Raw genomic sequence first — 25,495 nt, 5'->3', positions numbered from 1 at the left:
GGACCAAAATAAGTCGGACGGATAATAACATGCAAATCACAGCAAACAGACGAGGGCAGCAGAGGGATTTGGGGACGCTCCTACTCTGAATCGTCGCCTTGGGAACGATTATTATCTGCTTCTGTGGGTCAAACCCCGCTCCTCCTCTGCGCCGTTATTTGGGATTTGTTCAAATCCACTGACAGTCGACGGCTAATTAGGGATGGGCGGACTGAAGGCCGCTCCGGCTCTCCCTCCGCTGATGTGAACTTTAGCTAGGAGTTTAAATATGTTAGTTTGTGTTTGGAGTGGCTGGGGAATAACACCATGAGGTTAAGACACCTCAGCTTGAGATGAGCAGCTAAAACGTATAACATTAACACAGAAATATCCCTTTATTGAACATCTAAAGAAAGGTTTAACCGACATTAATCTTGTAATCATTCTCATTGAATACCATGGGCGCCGGAAGTTGGGGGGCACCAAGATCTTTATAGTTCTAGCCTCGTGTTTTTGCTCTCAAAGTGCACAAGATTGATGTATTGGACCCCCTTGAGCAGTGGTCTCAAACTCAATTTACCTGGGGGCCGCTGGAGGCAGAGTCTGGGTGAGGCTGGGCCGCATCAGGTATTCCACAAAAAAAGCTTTGTTAAAAAAAAAACAATCTTCTCAAACGTCATTATTAACAGTTCTTTAACTTGAATGGGTTCTTCTGAACATGAACGGTTCTTCTGAACATGAAATGTCCTGAACATGAATGGAACATTGAAGAACATGAACGGTTCTTCTGAACATGGCCTCTACTGCGTCTCCCACTTTTCCTGAAATTGTCTGTGCTCGTCACCAACCTTTCTCTTCACTGCAGGCTTTGAAAAAGACATGATTGGGGCTGTGTGACAAGATATATATTCATTCCACTTGGTGTCACTCCGCAATAAAGTTGTGCCTGCTGTGTTTGTGTTGCTCTGCAATTACACCACCAAACCGCTAGTTGGCGGCGGCGTCTCTATGAGTTTCCTTCTTCTTCTTCTTCTTCTTGTACTACAAACAGAAACTGAGCGGAGTTGGAGCTAATAACTGTTGAACCACAGAACTTTTACTGACATTACTGGAACGCCGAAAAGAGAAAATATATCTGAGTCGATTTGTGTGAACAAACATTAAAAAGATCGAGGCAGAGAGAAGTTGAACTTTCTGTGGTTGTCTGGGGTCCTGGCCGCTCAGCATCGCTGAGAGACTGGACCAATCACAGCTGTTGCGGTCTGCGTCGCCGCGACGTGTAGTTACATTTCTGGAGAGGTGCACGTCAGGCTACGCCGTCAATTCAACGCAGAAGTATAAATCAAGCTTTAATCAAGCTTATGCGATGTGACACGGGCGCCGCCATAGTTGTTGTGAAATGTTTCTCTGCTTGCATCAAGCCCGGCCGATTGCCCGCCCCCGGGAGCCATATACCCCACTGTGATTGGTAGGTTTGTTCAGCTCGGGCTCGCGCAACAAAGGGACCTTCCACACACAACGCGGCAAAGTGCCATTCACATAAAACTTGCGGGCCGAGGGCGCCTGGTTAGCTCAGTTGGTAGAGCGGGCGCCCATGTAACAAGGCTTGGTCCTGACCGCGGCGGCCCGGGTTCGAATCCGGCCTGTGGCCCTTTCCGCATCCACTCTCTCTCTCCCCCCTGTTCAAGACTCTATCCACTGTCCTGTCAATAAAAATGAAAAAATGCCCCCAAAAAAATAACTTTAAAAAAAAAAAAAAAAAAAACTCGCGGGCCGCACTAACATTAAACTTTGATATCAAGGTGGGGGCCACAAAATATCGTCTTGCGGGCCGCAATTGGCCCGCGGGCAACGAATTTGAGACCCCTGCCCTAGAGAGCCCGAGGTCATAGTAGCTTGTAGAGAAGGAGGTTAAATAAAACTCCAAACTTGCGCTAAATTTTTGTGAGGAAAAAACTGGCATGGCCATTCTCAAGATCTCAAGATATGTGAATGAAAATGGGTTCTATGGGTACCCACGAGTCTCCCTTTTACAAACATGCCCAATTTATGATAATCACATACAGTTCGGGGCAAGTCATAGTCAAGTCAGCACACTGACACACTGACAGCTGTTGTTGCCTGTTGGGCTGCAGTTTGCCATGTTATGATTTGAGCATAATTTTTAATGCTAAATGCAGTACCTGTGAGGGTTTCTGGACAATACATGTCATTATTTTGGGTTGTTAATTCATTAACACTAATAAATATATACATACATTTGTATAAAGTAGGGCTGACCGTTGCCTTGATAATCGATGTCCAAATCAGTATTTGAATGCTTATTTTTATATATATAAGTATAGTAGTATAGTGTTTTTTTTATATAACAATGTATTAATACCAAAATAGCCCATGAAATATATAATGATTCCACAATTCATATTTAACATTAATTATTATTGGTTATTCTCAGACGGATATCGCTCGTTTGTTGTGTGTAGAGGTATCTATGTGAACAGTAGTGCGACAGCGGCGCTGTACTGGACACTGAATCGGAGGAGATGGTAACAGACAGAAAAACATGTCAGCCTGCTGCTCCGCGCCGCAAAGCTTCAAATACCTTCAAATATTATTCACCGAAGATTCGAAGCCTAAAAAATGGTATTCAGGACAGCCTTAGTATAAAGAAAGCATAATGGTCCACTCCCATGTTGATAAGAGTATTAAATACTTGACAAATCTCCCTTTACGGTACATTTTGAACAGGTAAAAAATGTGTGATTAATTTGTGATTAATCGCGATTCAATATTTTAATCAATTGACAGCCCTAGTATTAACATAAATCCACCAACAATGATCTATGTGATGTGTACAGCACAATTGTAATGCACTTGGTCACAGTTTTTAATTTCAAAGGTTACTTTCTATTTAGTTTCCGTCTCAATTTCCTTGTGGTCAACGTATATTATTCTTCAAGCTTTCATTAACAAATTGAACAATGCTTTAAATTGTTGTTTTTGGTTTTGTTGTCGATGAATGAAAAAAATGTGTCAATGCTGAATGGAAGCTAAATAAAACGATGTTCACATTCAAATTGTTTTTCTCTGTAGTGTACTCTGTGAGACTCTCTCTCCATTCTGCTCTGCTCTCTCTCTCTCTCTCTCTCTCTCTCTCTCTCTCTATCAATCTGAGTGTTCAGTGTTTCTAATTAATTCCCAGTTTACAGTCATATCTGAACACACACACACACACACAGAGAGTCAGACTGCTAATTGAATTTTTAAGCCCCTGCTGTTCATTAGCATTTTGCCTTGTAATGTGTTGTGTGTCGCTTGTGTGTCGGTGTGTATGTGTGTGTGCAGGGAGGACTGATTCATATTTCAATGTAATACTGGGATCGGGGTGAATGATTTCCGAATATGTGTGTGTGTGTGTGTGTGCGTGGATTTACATTGTTTAACACACATGATTCAGCTCAGGTTCGGATACAGTCTCAGTTCCCCGTCAGAAAAGGCTGTTTGATGGCAGGGTTAAGCAGTAAAAAATATTCTAAATATTAGGGCTGCAACTAACGATTATTTTCACGTCAATTAATCTGTCAATTCCTTTCTTTCTTTTTTTTTATTATTCAAACTGATTAATCAATTATCAAAATAGTTGGCAATTAATTAATTAATTAATTGTTGCAGCGCTACTAAATATATCGTACACTTAAACTCCATTGATTTTGATGATCAGCACAAAATCAATTCGTATGTAATCCACGTAATTGTGAACCGGGAAGTATAAAGAGCGGCGGACGTCATGTAGGGAGGAGGTCGGGGCGGATGGGTGGGTAAAAAAACACAGGACTTTTGTGTTTGTGTTCCGTGCGAAACCAGAAGTCAAAGTTGATTTATTTGTCACGTAACTTCCGTACTTAAGTTACTCAACTACCGGGGTTATTTTAACCCAAACCACAACCTTTTCCTAAACCGAACTAAGCAGTTTTGTTGCCTAAGCCTAACCAAGTCGATCTTTTCCTAAACCTAAACTAAACTAAGAAGTTTTATTTTTAAAAGACTGGAGAGGAAATTGACACATGCGTCAAATGTTGGACAATTGTAGGAAAACGCAATTGTTGAAAGTCGTGCTTAGCGTCACGAAAAAAAAAAGAGGTAGGTGGGTAATACACTGACTATGGATAAGTACCTCACACACACACACACACATACATACTCTCTCTCACCTCCCTGTGAGCTGCAGCTGCAGGTCTCCTGTCTCTTTAATTGCTCTGACTGACTGGGAGGATGAGAGTCACTCCAGAGACCAAAACACTCAAACACAAAGAGCTGAGTGAGCTAAAGAGACGACCAGCTGACACACACACTGTGACTGTGAGTGTGTGCGTGTGCGTGTGTGTGTGTGTGTGTGTGTGTGTGTGTGTGTGTTATCCAGGACCTCGTTATCAGAGTCTCAGAAGTAATCAGCATGTTGGTTAGGCTATGATTTTTTTTCTTTCCATCAGCCAGCGAAACAGAAGTCTGAATGACAAACTCTCTGACCTCACATTTAATTCAATCCAGCAGCTTTACTGTCTGAATAAAGCTAATGTTAGTCAGGATAAATGGTCAAGATGTTTGATATTTTAAACATCTTAACGTAAAGCTCTCACTTGTCCGTCTATAACTGCATTTTAGATGTCTAAAGATCCATTTTGACACTCACATTAACCAAAAATGTCCAAATTATCTCTGAAAATACCTTCATAATACCTTTTCAGATCTTAAATGATTAATTATAGAGTTGTCAAAAATATATAGATTGGACTATTTTGACAACGTATTAGTCATATCTGCAGTATACACCAAACATTACTTGATGCAATTTTCTCCACTGTGAAGATTTTCTGCTTTTTTTCTGTTTCATCTCATTGTAAATTGAATCCCACTGTATTTCTGGACTGTGTTCATGTTGAGCTTATTACTATTATTACTAAATGAATGAAAATTAATAATATTAATACAAATAATTGTTATTTGGTAGTAGTAATGTGCTTGATATTTCTGTTGATAGGTGACAGTACAGTCACAATTCAAAATGGGCATTCAATTACATGTAAGCACAAATTTAATTTGTCGCAACCTGTGGCTAATTGATGATGTAAATGATCCATAATTAAAAGTTAAATATGAATGTGAAATCCCTCAAACTTGGAGCTGTTATACAGTATATTGTCCTACAGTGTAGACAGTGTACACTGGCGTGATGGCGATGCACTTAAGCCTCTGTGGCTCTCTGTCTATTAATGTCTTCCATAAAAGGTATTGATCTTAAGCCACACTCCACTTACTAAATTACATTACACGTGAATTACTTTGGTTCTATTAAATAAATACGAACAGTAAAATGAATGAAGGAAGCGGAGCAATATCAAGTCTGTGTAAGTGTGTGTGTTTTAGTCGCCACGGTAAATGGCAAGGACAGGTCAAGGTGTCGTGGAAACATTAATCTGAAGGAGGGAATCTCCACTCATCTCCCTTCCCTTCTCTCCTGTATATAAGAAGTGGACGTAGTCACCATGATGTCACCAGTCGGTTTGTGGACTGCCGTTTTGGAGCCTTGAGTTTGGCATTTTGGCTGTCGCCATCTTGGACTTTTGGAACCAGAAGTGGCACAAGAGGGTGGAGCTAAGTACAACAGAACGCTGAATAAGACTTTTTCAGGCGACCAAAATGTTAGCTTTAACTTTCATAAACTGAAAACACAGTGTGAAAGGGTTTTAAGTTCCAAGACGAAAACCCGGACAACTCCCCGAGTGGACAACTCCCCGAGTGGACAACTCCGTGGTCGCAACCTGTCAATCACAAGGTAGCCACGTCCTAAGGCATATGTGTCTATTTGAGTATAAATGGGACCATAATTCACTAAATGAACATCATGCTGTATTGAAGAAGACTTGAAACTAGCAATTGAGACCATAAACTCATGTTTACAATGTTTACTGAGGTAATGAATCAAGTGAGAAGTAGGCTCATTTTCTCATAGACTTCTATACAATCAGACTTCTATTTGCAACCAGAGGAGTCGCTCCCTGCTGGCCATTAGAAAGAATGCAAGTTTAAGGCACATCCACATTGGCTTCACTTTTCAAAATAAAAAAAAAACAGTAAGTGGACCTTGAGTAAAGAAAATGTTGTCTAAAATCAAATTTCTGCATCATAGAGCCAAGTGGAAGCAAACTGTTTAATCCCAGAAAAGAAGAGGACCTAAACTTGAGCCCTGTGGAACACCACATCTCATATGTGCAGGTGAGGAGGTGGAGTTTATTATTTCAACAGTGAGTTCGAATTTAAATGGAGGATCTATGTAATGCAGACAGTTTAATAAAATCAAGTAGCCTAAGATCTGATAAAACTATAAATCAGTGAATAGTTGCCTGTATATACTGTTAGTAAAACATAATGTGTTTTATAGAGCTGTCACTTACCGGCCACAGTAACCTTGGCGGTCCGACTAACGATGCTCCCCAGTCCGTCCAGTGTGGTGAGGCACTGGTATTCGCCCTCATCGGGTCGGTGGTGCCGCGAGTGTACAACATTCTGCACCAGCAGCGAGCCGTTAGCCAGTTGCCGCCGCCGTTCGTCCACCACCGTGCTCAGCAGCACGCCGTCTTTACGCCATGTGATGACGGGAGGTCCTGCCACCGCATCGGACTGCGCCTGGCAGTCAAGCTGCAGCACGCCCCCTCGCACCGTCACCGTGTCCTGAGGCTCCTGGATGAACGTGAAGTCCACGAAACCTCCGAGGCTAGACGAGGAGGAGGAAGATGAGGAGGCATCTGAGGCTGAAGGAGGAGAGGAGATGTGGAGGAGTTAGATGGAGGCACAAAAACATGAGATCACCCATAGGACAGTTAATGCTCTCCATTACATAAACTGACCACAGAGCTGCAAGCAAACACAGGTGTGGTTCATGACAGTGAGGAACTACAAGAGGGTGTCCAGTGGGGGATGAGCCATATTCAATAAAAGATACCATAAATCAAAACAAAATAAATAAATCAGTAAGTCTGGAGGAAATGAAACATCTCATAATGCAAGATCAAAAGCGATCATCACATCTTCCACATCAAAACGGGCCTCTGCCGCAGGGCCCAGGGCCTACGGGTGGTCCCAAGTCTGTTTCTTTATTAGCTAATATGAGTAACATTACGGCAGACACCACATCCTGCTGCAGGCTTCATTAAACATGACGTGTCTTTAAGCGGCTACAGTGTCCGAAATTACTCACCAGCCAACGGGACTGGTAGATAAAAAAATCCACCAGCCAATATAGTAAATTGTCTTTTTGTGTCACATATACATTTGTTTCAGTACATTTATTGACATAATGAAGTATTGTGTTGCATACAAATTCAGAGAAGAGGCCAGACCAAAATTTGAAGCAAAATAATTTAAATATATTGACGCTTAATCAAGCTGTAATCGTGCTGTACTCCGCTCACTCGGGACTGGATCCTGGTATGAGGGAGGGACCACTGCACGGGCTGTACAGCAGGGAGAATGCGCAAGCCGTTTGGTGTGCAATAAATACGCCTTTCTTGATTTCCGTGCGTCTTTTGTACGCAATATGTATCCTGTACTGACTGCAATGTAAACACATCCACTAATAAATGCTACAGTAAGAGTAAGTGACATAGTATAAAAAACGAGAAAGACCAATTATGGTGGACGGGTGGTGTGATGGATGGGCCCAACAAACACTGGACTTTTAACCAGGAGGCCCATGTTCAAAACCGTTGTTGACTGGTGCTTTGTTTTGTAAGTTACGTTAGGGACATTTGTCACGTTTTTTAGTGACATTTGACATGTGTTCCGTAGTTGTTTTCGTACGTGTTTTACTTTGTTAACCTACTTATTTCCCAACGATGACGTTTTCCCTTACCCTAACTAAGTGGTTTTCTTGCCTAAACCTAACTTTGGACGTTTGTGTGGCGTATGAAAATGACACATGACATCGCTAAAATGCGTGCCCATGAAACGCAGAATGTCCATGTAATGACGTGGTATTTATACGCCTTCCCGTGAGACAGGGTTTCCCAGGGACAATGGGACGGCGTTAATCTCGAGCCCTGACAGTAGAAAAATGAGTACCGTCACGAGCATGCTCATAAATGACACCAAAATGCGGTAGAGACTCTCAGTGTAATAGAGCATAGTTTTTTTTATTATATGACAATTTTGTACAAACATTGAACCGCCAGTGTGGCGGATAGCCTTCGTGGATTTACTTGCCAAATGGAAAATTTAACTTCGGACTCTGGGCAGCTATAATGAATATCTTTACAATAACAATGGATTAAATGACCATGTGTAATGTGCAACGCAAAAAATTATAAAACATTAAAATCTCACTGTACACTACCTGCTCAGCACTAAACAAAAGACATAGTTAGCAACTAGCCACTAAAGTGGAGCATGCCAAGTATTGCAGGTTTAGGTAACAGACGCTGGGGGAAATAAACCTTAAATATAAATATAAACCTGTTCATCTTTTCCAACATTAACAAAAACACTGAGACAATCCAACTGTTTTTCTGGGGGTCAAACCCACAACCATTACTGCCTGGCTCCAGGCGTTGAACTACAACTGGAACCAAACCCATTACCCATAATGCCTTTCTCTGGTTCAATGTCAAAGCTTTTTTGCAGCAGCAGCAGCAGCAGGAGAAGAAGAACTACAGTACAAGTTATTTTCTCATGCTTTTATCTACTTATTCATTTATTCATGTTTTGGCTGATGTATTTATTCAGATTTGTTATTAGTTTTGTCAGATGTGTCTCTTCACAGAAGAAAACATGCTAGAGTTTAACCTCCAACCTTTTGCTTTGCTCTGCAGGATAACTCAGCATCTGTACCGAAGCCACACCAACCTGTTGTATTCTTTGTTTTTATGTTTTTACATTAATCTGGTGACAGGCTCTGACAGCGGCAGCTTCTCCTCTCATCTTTGATGCCGACGCTGCTAAAAAGTCTTTCATCGTGATCAGAGAGGCAGTTTGTCCGATCAAAGCCACCGTTCAGCGTTTGTGTGTTTCCTGGAAAGTCTGAAAAGAGGCTGAGAACAAGCTGAAGTCGTGTCATTACGCCACAAAGTAGACTTTGAAGAGCAGCAGATGTTCTTTCTTTTTCTTTTTGATTTTATTACGTTCCTTTTTAAACCCTCGCAGCTTCGGTTTCTCCTGCAGGAAAACTCTGATCAGACAAACATCAGGTATAAGAACTAAACATTCTCTGGATGTGCTCCCAACTGGGACGAAGAAACAAACGGAGAACACTCAACATAAAAGTAATGTACCACGGCTTCTTTTTCTACTCTAATTATAGGACAAAACACATTGATTGAATAAAAACTGGTATCAATAAGAACAGGGCTGCAGGCAGATGTGATACTGAGGTCATGAGTCAAAGTCCTCCTAACAACTCCCTCTGCACTAAAACGCTCTAGTTCTTTTTCATTATTTTGATTTTTCATCTTTCTATTTACTTAGGTGTTCAGTTATACTTACAAGTTTCCTGTGGAAATCAAAGTGCTTATAAACTCTACACAACTTATCAAACTAGATAAAATAAGTTATTTAGAACTTTGTCTCTAGTGCCGGATTAAAAAGTTCTTTCCAGGAAACTCATTACAAGGAAATTACAAACCAATAACTCAAAATGATACAATAACATAATAATGAATCAGGGAAGCGACTGATGAAAGAAAATCAATGTGTGCTGGTGGAAGTATTTACATCAAAACATCTGATCACCTAAAGGTTTAAATGAGCAGACGCTGTTCATTTTAATGTGCTTGTTTGCACACAAATGATATGAAGCACCACGAGGGGAAAATAGTATTTATAAACTGATCTGATATGAGAAGAATCTCCTCATTGAACTTCATATTGGCTCTTTCACAGCCTTTTATATTTCATTAAACTGATTTTCTTTGTGCATAACGGATGAATATTGAGACATTTATTACAGTGATCTTAGAAGGTGGTACAAGACACACATTTTTCTCCGTCTCTACACACTTAACCTTGTGCTGCTGCAGCCTTTATGTTAATCTGGCATGTTGAAGTAAGATTGCGGTTGTGACTTTTACATAAAAGTGACCCCGCTTCCCCCGCATCAACCCTGTTTTTAATAGGGCTGTCAAAGTTAATGCGGTGATGCAAATTTGTTTTAACACCACTAATTTCTTTAACGCATTAATGCAACTTGTGATTTTTAGGTTGTAGCGGACATCACATGAAACTAGAAAACCTAAGGAATCTACTACTAACCATGTCATGCTAGCTTGTCGAGAAGGAAAATAAATCACGCTGCAAACTTAGGCAAAGTTTTGGAGAGGAAAAACTGGCATGGCCATTTTCAAAGGGGTGATTTGAACTCTAACATCAAGAGATGTGAATGAAAATGGGTTCTATGGGTACCCACGAGTCTCCCCTTTACAGACATGCCCACTTTAGAGTTTGCCATGTTATGATTTGAGCATATTTTTTTATGCTAAATGCAGTACCTTTGAGGGTTTCTGGACAATATTTGTCATTGTTTTGTGTTAATTGATTTCCAATAATAAATATATACATACATTTGCATATTTGTCCACTCCCATGTTGATGAGACTATTAAATACTTGACAAATCTCCCTTTAAGGCACATTTTGAACAGATAAAAACTGTGCGCCTAATTTGCAATTCATTGCGATTAACTATGGACAATCATGCGGATAATTGTGATTAAACATTCTAATAGATTGAGAGTCCTAGTATTTACTCTAAAGAATTACGGACCCATTCATCAAAGCATTTTATTTCCCAACATGAAGGTCCAAATGCTCTTTCAAATCTACACGTTACTAGGAGTTAAATTCTGGTGGAGAAATACTGAATCTTTTCATTTATGTACAATTATTTTTGGCCTAAAAGTGTACGCTTTTAAATATAGCTCATCTAAAGTGGAATACTGCATAGATCTAAGTGTGCGGTTATCTTTTCTATAATCTTTTGGAGTCATTGATTCTTTCAGCACCTTAGCAAAGATTAAGACAGGTAGAGTGGTTGTCATCCTGCATTAATAATAGCTCGTCTAAAATAAAGTTTCCAGAGAAATGACAGAACAGGACATGACCTCAGGGTGCTCAACTGTAGCTAAAGCAGTTAAGCTGTGAAATCTTAACAATACCGTGAACTAAGGACACCATCCTATCCTCCCTTATTTCGACTTTTTGATTTCATGGCTTCCTTTTTGCCCATCTTTCCTTTGTTTCCTCATTCCTTACATTCCTCTTTTCCTTCCCTACCCTTCCTTCCTTGTTTCACTCTGTCCACCTATCTCCCCGTCCTTCTCTCCTTCCTTTCATTTCTTCCTTCTCTCTCTTTTCCTTCATGGTTTCCTTCTTATTGATTCCCCTTCAGCAGTCCTCCCCCCCTCTCTCTCTCTCTTTCTCTCTCTATCAGTAAATCACCATCTTGACAGCTCTATCTGTACTCACCCCCACCTGTCACACACACACACACATACACACACACGCGCGCGCACACACACACACACACACACACACACACACACACACACACACACAGTCAGTTCATCAATGTGTCCTTGTCCTCGTTGTCCTGCAGTTTGATGCTATCACTCTCTGTCTACTCTCCCTCCGTCTCTACTCTCTTCTTCTGTTTTCACTGCCTCTTGGTCATTGTTTCTTCATATTTCATCTGTAACATGAAAGTGGTCTATACCTCCATATTTTCTTTTAACATAAATGCTGTATTTTATTATGTTTACTTTATTTTCATTACAGAATAATTTCCGAATGACTTCTAGGAAATATCCTGGAAAGGACTATGTGTTTCTGTACTGATTTTGGGAAAAATAGCTCCATACAGTTTTCAAATACACCTTTAAATAATTCATTCAACCAAGACGGTCTTTTACTAAGAGCACAGCAGGTTAGCTGAGCATTCTAAAATGTGAAATTTGTCTACCGCTGAGCAGACAATTCAACATGTTTTCCAATGATAAACGAATTATAAAATGATATTCACTTAGGTTTAAATTGAGCTTTCTAGGAATACTATTTTCCATATTATTCATGACAAATTTAAAATATATTACTACATTGTTCTTTCCAGGAAACTTCATAGGAAATCATTAGGACATTAAAGATTTGTAAAATAAAGCATTACCAAAATGTCAACAATAAATTGAGAGCAGGAGACAGAAAGTGTTGATGTACCAATGTTTGAAAGCCTTTTCTTGCTTATTTCATAAAGCAGCAGATCATCCTTAAAAAATTTCATTTTTGAAACGGCGGAGGGTCCATGTGTTTATAATAACTTTTGGTTATGAACTTCTTTTTAAATTACAAAAAAAGTGAAGTTAGCAAATATCATATCCGTATTGGCCATGAGAATCATGTAATCATATCGGCTGGAAAAAAAAAATATCGCGCATCCCTAGATTAGACTGAATTTGAACCTGGTATGACTCTGGTCCAGGGTCAGGTCTCGGTTACTCGGTGGCCTGTACAGCAGACACTCTGCCAGTCAGAAATTAGCTGCACCCTCAAGTGAGTCGACCCCACACAGGCTGAGAAAGTCTGAGACTCACTTTTATAATAGAGGTAGAGAGGTAGAAGAATATAGAGCCGTCCAGGAGTTTAACTGATAAGATGAGAGGCGGTGACAGCGAGGTGGACAACAGCCAAGACCATCTGAACACACACACACACACTCTCACAGTGGCTGACACTATGGGTGAGTGTCTGAAAAGCAGACTGCATTAAGACTCTGGACAGCGTCCAAAAAAACTTTGTGTGTGTGTGTGTGTGTTTGTGTGTGTGTGTGTGTGTGTGTGTGTGTGTGTGTGTGTGTGTGTGTGTGTGTGTGTGTGTGTGTATGTGTGTGTTTAAACTCTGCGGATTGCTGCCTGCCAGCAGAGAATAATCTTGAATGAAAGGAGGAAACAGGAAGGAGCAGAAACTATGAGGAAAAAAAGAGGGTAGGGAGTACTGACATATCCAAAAAACTAAAACCCTAATCTGTAAGAGACGCCATGAAAACTACCAGGCAGCGACATGTCAGGAAATGAACCACTGACATCATGTGACATGCTACAACAAAAAAATCTCTCAACATTGAGAAAGCTGAGCCGGCGGCTCGCAGCTAATGGTGCTAACAGCGCTAACAGTGCAAACGATGTCAACAGAGCTAACAGTGTTAACCTGGGGGGGAACCGGAGGGTGGGTGCTACGCTTCCGCGACGGCCCCATCAGACGGAACGGCGTTATCAGCTATAACCACCGTATTAGAGCAGTGCAGATCAACGTCCATGAGCTAGCCAGAGGGGCGCGCTCACATGCACAAACATGCACTTAAAGGTGGGCATGGCCAGCCCAGCTACGTCAACAAAGCACGAAGAAGCTCGGATTACAACACACACAAAGGGAGAGACACTTCATTCTCTGCTCAGGTAGACATTACTCCTCTATATCTAGCAAATAGTTGTTTGCTTTTATTTAAATGCTCTAGATATCATAATAAGGGACATTTAAAGTCTTTCCCCGTTTCACAAAGATTTCAATGCAATTGTAAGGTTTGTTGTAATGTACCTTTTAAACCTTCACATATTACATATGCCACACAACACCAAAATCCAAGATTACAAACTGAAATGCACGCTCACTCTCTCGCACTTAAACAAAATATTGTTCTTTATAAAAAGCAGGGGGAAAAAGTACATTATTACTCGCTCTTTCGCTCCACCTCACGTGCATGCGCACACTACACACTGCAGAAGAGTTAGTTTAGCTCTGAGAATATCTAGTGAATGTACAGTGGACGTTTGTGCAGAAATAACTGCTGCAGCTTATCCAGACCAACAGAGGTTTCCCGTGTCTTGTGAAGTGACGGGGCTCCGCATGGAGTAACGTTATCGTCTCAGACCAAAACACTCTGGTGTCTCCCCTGTTCCCTCCGACCGCAGTCAGGAGGCTGAAGCAGGAAAAGCCAAAACTAGGATCAGCAGTGATTCATGGAGAGACCTTCGTCTGGTCAGCTAACATTACTGCCAAGCAGGTGAAATAAAGAGTGATATTGTGGTTTTAGCTGACATGTTGACTGTTTTGACTGATGCTCGTTCATGTCTATGTAGAGCAAGCACAAGCGACTTTTCGTTGGCCACAGGTGTCGCTGTTAACAAGCATTTCTGATTCTTACAAACAGTCCCTTTAAACCTTCACATATTACATATGCCACACAGCATCATATCCCAAGATTACAAACTGAAATGCACACTCACTCTCTCGCACTTAAACAAAATATTGTTCTTTATAAAAACCAGGGGGAAAAAATACATTATTACTCTCAGGAAAAAAATACAGCATGTGCTGCAGTTATTACTCAGGATGAGGGGACCAATGAAGGAACACAGTACCAGCAAATTGGCGGGAACAACCAGACATGGTCCTCTATGCTCCCAAAGAGTGTCTCCTGTTGCTATCCTTTAGCGAGCATACACAAGTTTCTCTCAGTCAATTTTCTTGTTTACAAGACTCTTAACAAGCTCATTCAGAGTTTGTTTTAGCGTTAAATTAGCTTACAGCATCAACACACAGTGACAATACTTAGTAATATACACAGCTAGCTACAACATGCTAAAATAGCTAGAGTGCTAATGCGCTAATGGCGGTTAGCATATACATTTTTACAACACTACATCTTACTGAAACAGTTCAAATTTACCACACAGAAGTTTTTACCTTCCACAAATCTTTTTGCAGGTTGGTAAACTCTGAAACCACCGTGGTAAATCTCTGGCAGCTTGGAGAGTGTCCAACTGTCTGCTTAGCAACCACCATCTCTCTCTACCGCTCTCTACTGCTTGTGACGCACATCTCACCTTTAAGTCCCGCCCCTACAGCGTTCTGATTGGTCGGACGGCTCATCAACAGCCAATCAAAATGCAGAAATCAAGACAGACTGTCTGACGCTCATTAACGATAGATAGATAGATAGATAGATAGATAGATAGATAGATAGATAGATAGATAGATAGATAGATACTGTAGATAGATAGATAGATAGATAGATAGATAGATAGATACTGTAGATAGATAGATAGATAGATAGATAGATAGATAGATACTGTAGATAGATAGATAGATAGATAGATAGATACTGTAGATAGATAGATAGATAGATAGATAGATAGATAGATAGATAGATACTGTAGATAGATAGATAGATAGATAGATAGATAGATAGATAGATAGATAGATACTGTAGATAGATAGATAGATAGATAGATAGATAGATAGTAACTTTATTGATCCTGAGGGAAATTCAAGTTTCCTGCATCACAGTTCCATAGTGCAAAACAGGTTAGTAAAAAGGCAGTAAAAAAGTTAGTAGTGCAAAGTACAAAGTACAAAAGAATATACCAGATATAAAAATACAAGGAGATGAAGAAAACTGTTAAAACTGAATATAGTGCAGGGTAACAGCTGTGATACACGACTATTAAAAAAAAGTGAATATAGTGCAGAAGAGACTGTTAAAAGTGAGTATAGTGCATTATTATCTGTCCTGCAGACCGTCCTCCTTTAGGTAGTAACCTGAGCATGCTACTATTATGTGTGTGACAACCAAACTACTTGAACTGCAACTTTATTTACAACTGACAAATATTCTCTTTTTCCAGCTATTTACAGTTTTAAACAGATTCATTTATTATGGAATACATTTAAATAATGTAAATGAGCTGGTAACTCTAAACTTTAATGATTATAACAATTTCACTAATTTATTCTAGCCTATAAATGTACTTTGTAGACTGGGCTACAGTCTGATACTATTATCTGGGTGAATACTTGATTCTGACTGGCTGCAGGGTGTCCATTAATTCCTGATAATGGACACCTACTAAGTAGTTCCATATTTATTATATTATATTATATTATATTATATTATATTATATTATATTATATTATATTAAAAAAAGTGTACTCATGACACAAACTTACTTATAAATCAACGCTATAACATTGTACACAATTTCTCTTTTTTAACTGCTTTTGAGACATTTTTGCTTGAAATATGTGCAAGGTATTGTGTAGAACCTGTTACATAAACACTGTAATGCTATTGAAATAAAGGCTATAATCAAAAGAAAACAACTTTATAACACTTTCAACTAAATTTAGTCCAGTTTCAACAGCGAGCTTTTCACCTGCAAATCACCAAAACCACACAGACCACCTATCAACTGCTCCAACAAAAATCCACGTCTGTGTTTTGATGGTGAGCCGTAAAGACGGCCAACCACAGCACTTTCACATCCAGACTGTGGAGGTCGGACAAAAATGGTTCGTTAATGTTATTTTTGTTCAAAAAGCCTGTAACATAACCAACTTAGTGTGCTTTGAGCCTAAATGCTTCATCTGTCGGAGAGGGGAAGATCTCTGCTTTTACTGTCAGTGAAAATGCATTCTGTTGTTGAACTCTGTCACCACAGTAATGGCAGCATCGCTAGTCTAGTGTGTAGATAACAAGAAAAGAAGCTGTTTTGTGTTGAGTGTATGTGTGTAGTATAATATTGAGTTTAATAGTCCAGTAATGATGAGCAATATGATGACGCACACAGTGAGACTCTATGCCGAGGTACCTGTGCATCAATATCTTTGGGTGTATAATTCGACCGCTGGCAATGTTGAAAGTCAATGAGCAAGACTGCTTTATGACACTGTTACAGTTTTATAGCATTTTAGCATCAATATGATGAAGAACCTTGATTCATTCACTTCAAACAACCAAAAACAGACATCCCTGTCTTATTATTTAATCCATAACATTATCTCAATTGATTTTCCAGAATATGTACTATATCATGATATTTAATGATATAAAATTAAATATATATCACCTACGCCAGCTGACTCCGGCTAGATTTCATTGTGTTTGTTGAATTGATTTGTTTTTGGGTACAAAATCTAAAGCAATGGCACATTTCCAGTTTCTACCTGGCAGACTCTACAGCTTCACCAGTACAAACAACAACAACAACACTATCTATATCCTCAAAGTTGACCACAGAGTTGAATCAGCGTCTCCTCCACACAATGCACCTGTACAAGTGTTCCTGTTATTGTGTCCACTCCCCCTCTGAGTCCAGCGTGAAAACCTAAACCACGTCCCTGCTGTCAGACACATTTACAGGCAGTCAGCAGCAGGCCAATTATACACACACACACACACACACAACCGTTTGAAAAGGTCTCATCTGCAGTGTGAGCTCTGACACCAGCTGAACAACACCAGTGTGTGCATGTGTGTGTGTGTATGTGTTTAGTTTTAAGCCTTCATTACCAAGTCTCACCTGTCGTCTGCCGTCTGTGTCTCATTGAACTATAGCTCTAATAATCCCTTTCACATCTCACAGCTGAGCTCAAACACACACACCAGGCTGTTCTCATACACTGTTCGTACCTACGAAAAGTAATGTAATATAATTTGTATATAACCCATCTCATCAGTTTGTATGTAATTCATGTAATCAAGAGCGAGGAAGGGAGGAGGTCGGGGTGGACGGTTGGCTCAGAAAACGACGGACCTTCACCCGGGAGATTTTACAAATGTTGTCTGACAATGTCAAAATATATTTCTGCCTATGAAGCTGCAAAATTTCAACGGTATTTTGTTGTGTCACACCTTCCTGCCACACACTCAGTAAAAATCCCTTTCTGTTAATCTGAATGCACTGCTCAGAAAACCTCACAAACACACTTCACGCACTCTGATATTAACACCAATTGGTCTTAATTAGCATCTAGTCTCATTCAGCCTGCTGTGTTTCCTGCTAATTACTCTGAGTGTGTGTTTGTGTGTGTGTGTCACCACCATCAATCGCAGCCTGTTTCTTTTTAGTGTGTAAATTAAATTAACGACAGCAGATGTTTGAATGCTTTGGAACAATAATAAAGATCTTTAACATTTCTTATTTCTACAGCTCCATGTGGGGTACACTCGACAACACTTGTGAGTATAAATTGGCGAAAAATAAGTCTTGAAGATAAAGGAAAATCAACAACAAAATATAAAATTAACTTCTTACACATTTATAGATTTATCAATTACTTTTTAGACATTTTTAGCAGTATCTTTGTACGTATAATGAAGTGTTTTTTTCTTCATTGATTTGATTGTTTTATAGATTTATTCAATTATTAATTTACTCAACTATATCTCATGTTTGGCCCTCCGTGGCAAATTGTTGTTAAAACGGATTGAGAGGAGAAAAAGGAGGAAAGAAATAAAGAGAGGTGTGACCGAGAAGGAAATGACAGAGAAATAGAGCAATGTGAACAAAGAATGAAAAAAAACAGAAGAAAAGGATAAAGACTGAATGAAAGGAAAAGAAAGGGATTAGTTTCAAATACACACACACATATACACATTGTGTGGTTTCCATTTGGCTCTTGTCAAAACGCTTTGAGAGACAACAGTGACACTCCATCCCCTGAGACAAATCTGATCATATTCACTGTGTGCGTGTGTGTGTGTGTGTGTGTGTGTGTGCAGGTTAAACACCAATAAGCGTTCGGTCTGCACGTTGTTAACAGAGACCTTTCCTGCTGTCAGACACAATTACCAACCGGTCAACAGCAGGCCAATTATACAGACGCATACACACAATCAGTGAACGGCAATAACAAGGTAGCTTATACCGTCAAAGAGGCGAGGTGGGAGTAGCTGTCAAAACACACACACACACACACACACACACACACATACAGAAATTCCCGAGTGACAATTTTAAAGTAGCTTTGTGTCAAAGCGAAAAGGGAATAGCTGTCATACATGTCACTGAAACACACTCACACACACACTGTGTAGTGATACCTCACGTCCACATTGTGTCCGTTCCCACTGCACTGTCACTTTAAATATTAACCATCTGATTAATTATTAATGTGTTCATGAATTCATGATACTCTGGAGCTATGTTGCGAAAAATGGGGTCATCACGTTCTGTAGGATATAAAATAAAACATTATATTATCCCTAGTTCTGGTCTGAATGGTTTTAATGGTCATTATTGATTCGATTCAGGTACAGAGGCCAACCTCAGACTCAGCTGCATACAGTAGTCTATACACAGTAACCAGCCTGCTTGCATGAAAAGATCTATAAATGCCACAATGATGCACAAGGTGTTTAACATGCAATAAGTACACCTTTCTTGATCTTCACGTGTCATTTTCCACGTATAAATAATACAGTAAGAGTTAGAGATGTAGTATGAAAAGCAAGAAAGACCATTTATGGTGGGCGGGTCCAACAAACCCCAGACTTTTAACCAGGAGACCCGTGTTTGAGACCGTTGCTGACGGTGTTTTGGTTTGTCAGTTATGTTAGTGACGTTTGTCGAGCTTTTTAGTGACATTTGACACTTGTTCCGTATTTGTTTCCTTACGTGTTTTACTTTGTTTACTAACTTATTTCAAGCCCATATTTCTCTACCCTGGTTTTCTTGCCTGAACCTAAGTTAGTGGTTTTCTGTTAACCGGTGTTTTGTTTTGTAAGTTACGTTTGTTACGTGTTTTTTATTAATGTTTGTGATGTGTTTTCTGTCGTTGGGTTACGCTGTTTTCTTACGTATTTTACTTAATTTACGTACTTATTTTTAGCACAACCATGACGCTAAAAGGCGTACTCATGACACCAATGTCCGTGTAATGTTGTGCTATTTATACGCCGTCTTGTGAGACCGGGTTGCAGTAACAGACACAAAACTGTCTCATTAGCCTCAGGAGTTACAGCAGCGTTAAAGCTAACTGGTTAGCCTCTGTTAACAATTTGAACACAGTTAATGCTTACTGGTTTGCTAGTTTGGATGCAGGTAAAGCTAACCATCAGGAAAGTTATCTCAGGGGGCGTGTCATGTACTAAAGAGGGGGAGACTGCAGATAGACCCTTCTCCTGTTAGCACTTTGTACACACCTAAAGCTATCCAGCAAGCATCCACAAATCCCAGCAGTTTGAACACAGTTGTCTAACCTCTGATAACCATGAAAACAGTAAACTGTTTTCTTCTTTTCTTTTTCTTTTGGGCAAGTGTATTATGCTTATGATAGAATCAAATCAAATCCAAGCAGCTATTATCAACCTCTTAACGAGATAAATCGTTAAATAGTTATTTTTGTTGTGTAACTAATTAGTAGCACCTCGTTAACAAGTAACACCAGATAAACAAACAGCATAGATTTTAATTAGCTGAACCGACTGAATAAGAGTTATGACATGAACACGCAGCATCAATCTATTTAGTTTTAAAACCTAAAGCTAACCATCTAACCCGCTAGCCTCAGCTAGTTGATCACTGTAGCTATTACTCTTCTCTTTTAACAGGTTCAACACAGTTAAAGCGGACCTTCCACTGAAAGTCTCTGTGTTCCTTCTGTGAAAAAATTACTAGAACAATATCTGCAAAGTTAAAAACTGCTGAGTGACTGTGACAAGACTGATACTCATCCATAATCAATACAAGCTGGCCGATTAGACAAGGCCCAAAGTGATCATAGACAGAGTAACAGTGCTCAGACAGATTTGGTGCGCTCGCAGCAGGATAATATCAGGGATAAAATCTGCAGTGTGAAGTGAAAAAGGTGTCAGAGCAATTCTATTGGTCTTTGATCACAGATTCACTTCCTGAAAACCGAGAGTCGAGAAATAAAAAAAACAGCAGCTAAAAGCTGCAGGATGAAAGGAAAGATCAGGATGAAAAGAAATATCAGTTAGGGAGGGAGGAGGGGTGATGATGTTCTGTTTTTTTATTTAAAAGCCACTAATTCCCTCTTTCTCCCGCCGTCTTCAATTTTCCTTTAATCTCCTCTGCTTTCCTCTTCTCATCTTCCTCTTCCTGGTTGTTGTTTACTAAAAATGTTGTTCATATATATATATATATATACGTATATACGTATATACTGTATATAAAATCCTGATTATTATACACACAGTGTGTTGTCCTGTTGCAGTCTTATGCTAAAACCGTTTTCCCTCCATCCGTCATGTTTTCCCTTGTCAATCTACTTTTCTACATTCATTACCCCATAATGATGACGCTAAAACAGGATTTATATATCTAATAATCTTAAGTGTAAGTAAGTGATTTGTATTTCATTAAGTCAAACCACCGTATGTTTCTTTAAAAGGAAATTCTTCCATAGTTGAGGTTCCCGTAGCAGATGTTTGTCTGTGCAAACTGAGCCGAGAAACAGAAATTGGGTCCATGTTGTTGAGAAAATGTCTCCCAGCTGGAAGCCATTTCCAGGGGTGGAAGGTCAGCAGTGTGCAGCTCAGTCTGACGGTCCACCAATCTGCCTCCAACTGAACGCTGCCGCAAACCTCAAGAGTCTGGTGAAAAGGTCAGCGTAGCGTGACTACAGGGATCTAGAACTAGACTGACTAGAAGACCAAGAGCTAGAACACTGACATAGCTGAGGGCTAGAAGAATAAAAGGCTTAGGTCGAACACGACTTCAGGATCTAGAGACCGGTTGACTAGAAGGTATAAAGAGCTCAAAGTAAAAGGCTTAGAGTGAGGACAACTACAAGGTCTAGAGTAAGAAATTAAAGGTCTGAAGCTAGAACACAGACAAGGCCAAGAGTTGGACCAACTTAAAGGCCTAGAGTTAAAACAAGTACCAGGACTAGTACAACTAAAAGACCTGGAACAACTAAAGGTCACAGAGCTAAAAGTCTAGCAGTCTAAAGCAACAACAAGGCTGATGGCTAGAAGAACTAAAAGGTCTACAGCTATATCAACTACAGGGCCTATATCTAAAATAACTACAGGGTCCAGAACTAGAACTAGAAGGCTTAGAGCTAGGGCAAATTCATGTATCTTATGTCTTGTTCTTGTTGTGTTATATGAAGCTCTTTGAATTGCCTTGTTGTTAAAAAGCGATATAGCACACCCATGAACAGTCTAGAGCTAGACGACTGGAGGGCCTAAATGTAGAATAACAAGAAGGTCCAGGGCTAGAAGCTCAAGGTCTTATGATAGAATATATAGCTAGAACTAGAGTGACTAGAAGGCCCGAAGCTAGGAGCAAGGCCTATAGCTACAATAACTACAAAGTGTCTGGGGCTAGAACAGCTAAAGGGCCTATAGCTAGAAGACCGGCGTAGCACATAGAACTAGGGCAACTAGAAGGGCTCTCTAGTATTTGTTCCTTATTTCTAAAGGCTCTTCACATCAAAGGGAAGTTGGTAATTGTCCGAATGGTTCATAACAGTATGAAAACCAGAAAAAATTGAGTACAGTAATTTCATAAAATATGAACAAACAACTGCAGCAAACACTATGACTCCAAACAATACCACACTGACTCTAATCCTGTTGCCGTGAACTGATTTCATGGAAGTTTCTAGTACACATTTGCATGTCTGAATGTGTGTTTACACTGTACGTTGTTTGCATAAGTATTTCCGTCTAAGTAGCTTACATTGCATATTTGAAATCTGCTTCAAACTAGTAGTTTTGCCAAACTTTAATCGGATTGTTGCATCATTTCCACACTCAATATTTTGTTGTTGTAAGCTTTTCCTGTATTTACATTATTAAATATTTAATGTAACGTATTGCCTTTTTTTATCTTCTGATTGCAGCAGGAGCGGAAGATAACTATGTCAATATCTCAATAACTGTCGAGTGAGATTCTCTTATTTTCTCTGGTTCCTCTCAACCTTCATTTCTCCCATCATTCCTGCCTCTTGTCCTTGTTACATGTGCCATCCAACCTCTGCAATTCATCACGAATGCAGCAGCCCGACTTGTCTTCTCCCACACTAACCATTCCTTCGCACCCTGCACTGGTTCCCTGTGGCTGCTCAAATTCAAGACACTGGTACCTATTGTGCTGTGAATGACTCAGGCCCATCCTACATCCTGGACATGGTCAAACCCTACACACCCAAGCCCGTCCACTACGCTCTGCTACAGCCAATCGGCTTACTACTTTCTCACTATGAAGGGGAGACTGAACATTGGCCCAAAAATATTTGAAAATAACTTTCTCTATCTCTTATTGTCCCTAAATCTTCCAATTGAATCAACCCGTTCTCACTCCCCACTCGTCAAATACCACCGTTTGGGAAGTGCTCCTCGCCATTGGAAATCGACGCACTGAGGTACACTTTAGCAACAGTATGTGACGAACCAGGCTTTCAACTAACTCAAATGTAAACCCACCCGCGCCTTTATTTGACGGTCAGAGCAAGTGACATAGTATTAAAAGCGTGAGAGTCCACTAAGGGCTGATTGGGCGTGGTGGTGGATGGGTCAAGCAAACACAAGACTTTCAACCAGGAGACCGGTGTCCGTGTCCCGTGTGAAACTAAAAGTATCCATGATTTATGTCGGTATCATCAGTCCAGTGAGTGACTTGAGACGCTAGTCAGTGAAGTTAACGTAAGTTTCCTAATCTTAACTAAGTGGTTGTGTTGCCTAAACCTAACTTCCTGTGAAAACGGAAGTTTATTTTGAAAGGACACTATGCATTTAACGAGCAAATATTGACACGCCGTCCCTGGTCCGTCCAAAAGTAAAGCAAGGGCGTAGATCTCTGATGCCGAGGGGCACTGACCAAGCGCCGGTATTTGACGACTTGGGAGTGAGAATGTGTTGCTTGAAGCAATTCAGCATATTTGATACTTTGAAGTTAATGCGCTTGCATAATTCTTGCAGTTTTGTTGTTGTTGGTTGAATGCACTTATTATAAGTTGCTTTTGATAAAAGCGTCAGCTAAATAAATGTAATGTTATTATTTTGAACCACATCCTCCACATCATCTGTGTGTATTCTTCCTGTCTTCTCTCCCTTCCCTTCCAGCTTTTGATTTCTTTCATCCTCCCAGCTTTCATACCTCTGTTTCATTCAGTTTGCTTCCTCCCTCTCCCTCTTGACTTCCATCCCTCCCTCCCTCACTCCTTGCTCTAATCAGTTCTTCCTTGCTTCTATCTTTCTGTCTCTCTCCTCTTTTCTTCTAGTCCCCTCTCGCTCACAATGTGCACCTATAACTCTGATTACCTCACAGCGTTGGCCTTCAGCATCACAAGGCCAACTAGGATCAATAGTATTGATGAGGAATCTAAGTCTCCTCCTAACCAGCACAGTGTGTGTGTGTGTGTGTGTGTGTGTGTGTGTGTGTGTGTGTGTTTGAATTTACATATGTGTAAGTGCTGTAAGTGTTTGTTTACATATTGATTTCACCTAGTTCACTGTTTGCATGCATTGACCTGTTTGGATTTAATGAGAATAAATGTAAAACGTTGAGATTTGACCTTATTTACAAACAGGCACACACGCATGCACACATGCACGCACACACACACACACACACACACACACACAGTGAAATGTAAATGAGCGCTTGTTGTCTGTCTCTCTTGCATAAATGATTTATGTAAATTCATCTCTCTTTTTCTCTCTCTGTGTAAAGCTTACACGTCACTGCTTTTGAGTGTGTTTACTCTCTAAATAGAAGCTCATAAAGCACTTCACACTGAGCACATTAACTGTAACTGAGACTGTCACTCAGCCGCTTGTTTAATCAGAGCATTATGTTTGTATGTGTGTTATAAAGTCCCACAGTGGCATCCAGGGTTCCTGCAGCATAGATAATGTCAGGTGAAGAGCATTATGGACATCAGACTCTCCCAACCCTGACCTTGCCTGGCCTGGCTTGCCGACAAACCAACCAACCACCCACCCAACCAACCAACCAAGTAACCAAGCAACCAAGCAACCACCCACCCAACCAACCAACCAACCACCCACCCAACCAACCAAGTAACCAAGCAACCAAGCAAGCAAGCAACCACCCACCCAACCAACCAACCAACCAACCACCCACCCAACCAACCAAGCAACCAAGCAAGCAACCAAGCAACCAACCACCCAACCACCCAACCAACCACTCAACCAACCACCCAAAAACCAAACCAACTACCAAACCAACCAACCACTCAATCACCATGTCATGAATACGCATTTTAGCCATTTCGTCTAAATTTTGGTTTAGGCAAGAAAACCACTTAGTTAGGGTAAGAGAAAACGTCATGGTTGGGCTTAAAATAAGTAATGAAACTAAGTAAAACACTTACGGAAACAACTACGGAAAACAAAACACCAGTCAACAACGGTCTCGAACACGGGTCACCTCCCCAACCGCCCAGCACAAGTGGTCTTTCTCACTTTTTATACTACATCACTAACTCTAACCGTAGCATTTGTATGTGGATGGGTTTATATTGCAGTCAGTACAGGATACATGGCGTACAAAAGACACCCGGATATCAAGAAAGGCATACTTATTGCATGTTAAACGCCTTGTGCATTATCGTGGCATTTATACGCCTTCTCGTGCAAACGGGCTGGGTAGGTATAAGTACGAACAGTGAATGAGAACAGCCTGTATGCGTCTATCTCGTCCACGCTT

General features: G+C 40.3%; 1 protein-coding gene across 1 annotated transcript in view; it reads right to left on the bottom strand.

The window, feature by feature from the left end:
- Window positions 1-25,495, bottom strand: part of dcc (DCC netrin 1 receptor) — a 251,873-nt gene that overhangs the window by 170,282 nt on the left and 56,096 nt on the right. The window contains exon 2 of the mRNA XM_037753405.1: window positions 6,432-6,788. Within this exon, the coding sequence (XP_037609333.1) occupies window positions 6,432-6,788 (357 nt within the window). The remainder of the gene's footprint in view (window positions 1-6,431; window positions 6,789-25,495) is intronic.

This window comes from Sebastes umbrosus, chromosome 19 (assembly GCF_015220745.1).
Source record: "Sebastes umbrosus isolate fSebUmb1 chromosome 19, fSebUmb1.pri, whole genome shotgun sequence".
Classification (NCBI taxonomy): Eukaryota; Metazoa; Chordata; class Actinopteri; order Perciformes; family Sebastidae; genus Sebastes; species Sebastes umbrosus.
The sequence above is the reverse complement of the archived record's forward strand: the minus strand, read 5'-3'. Positions and strand labels throughout refer to the sequence as shown.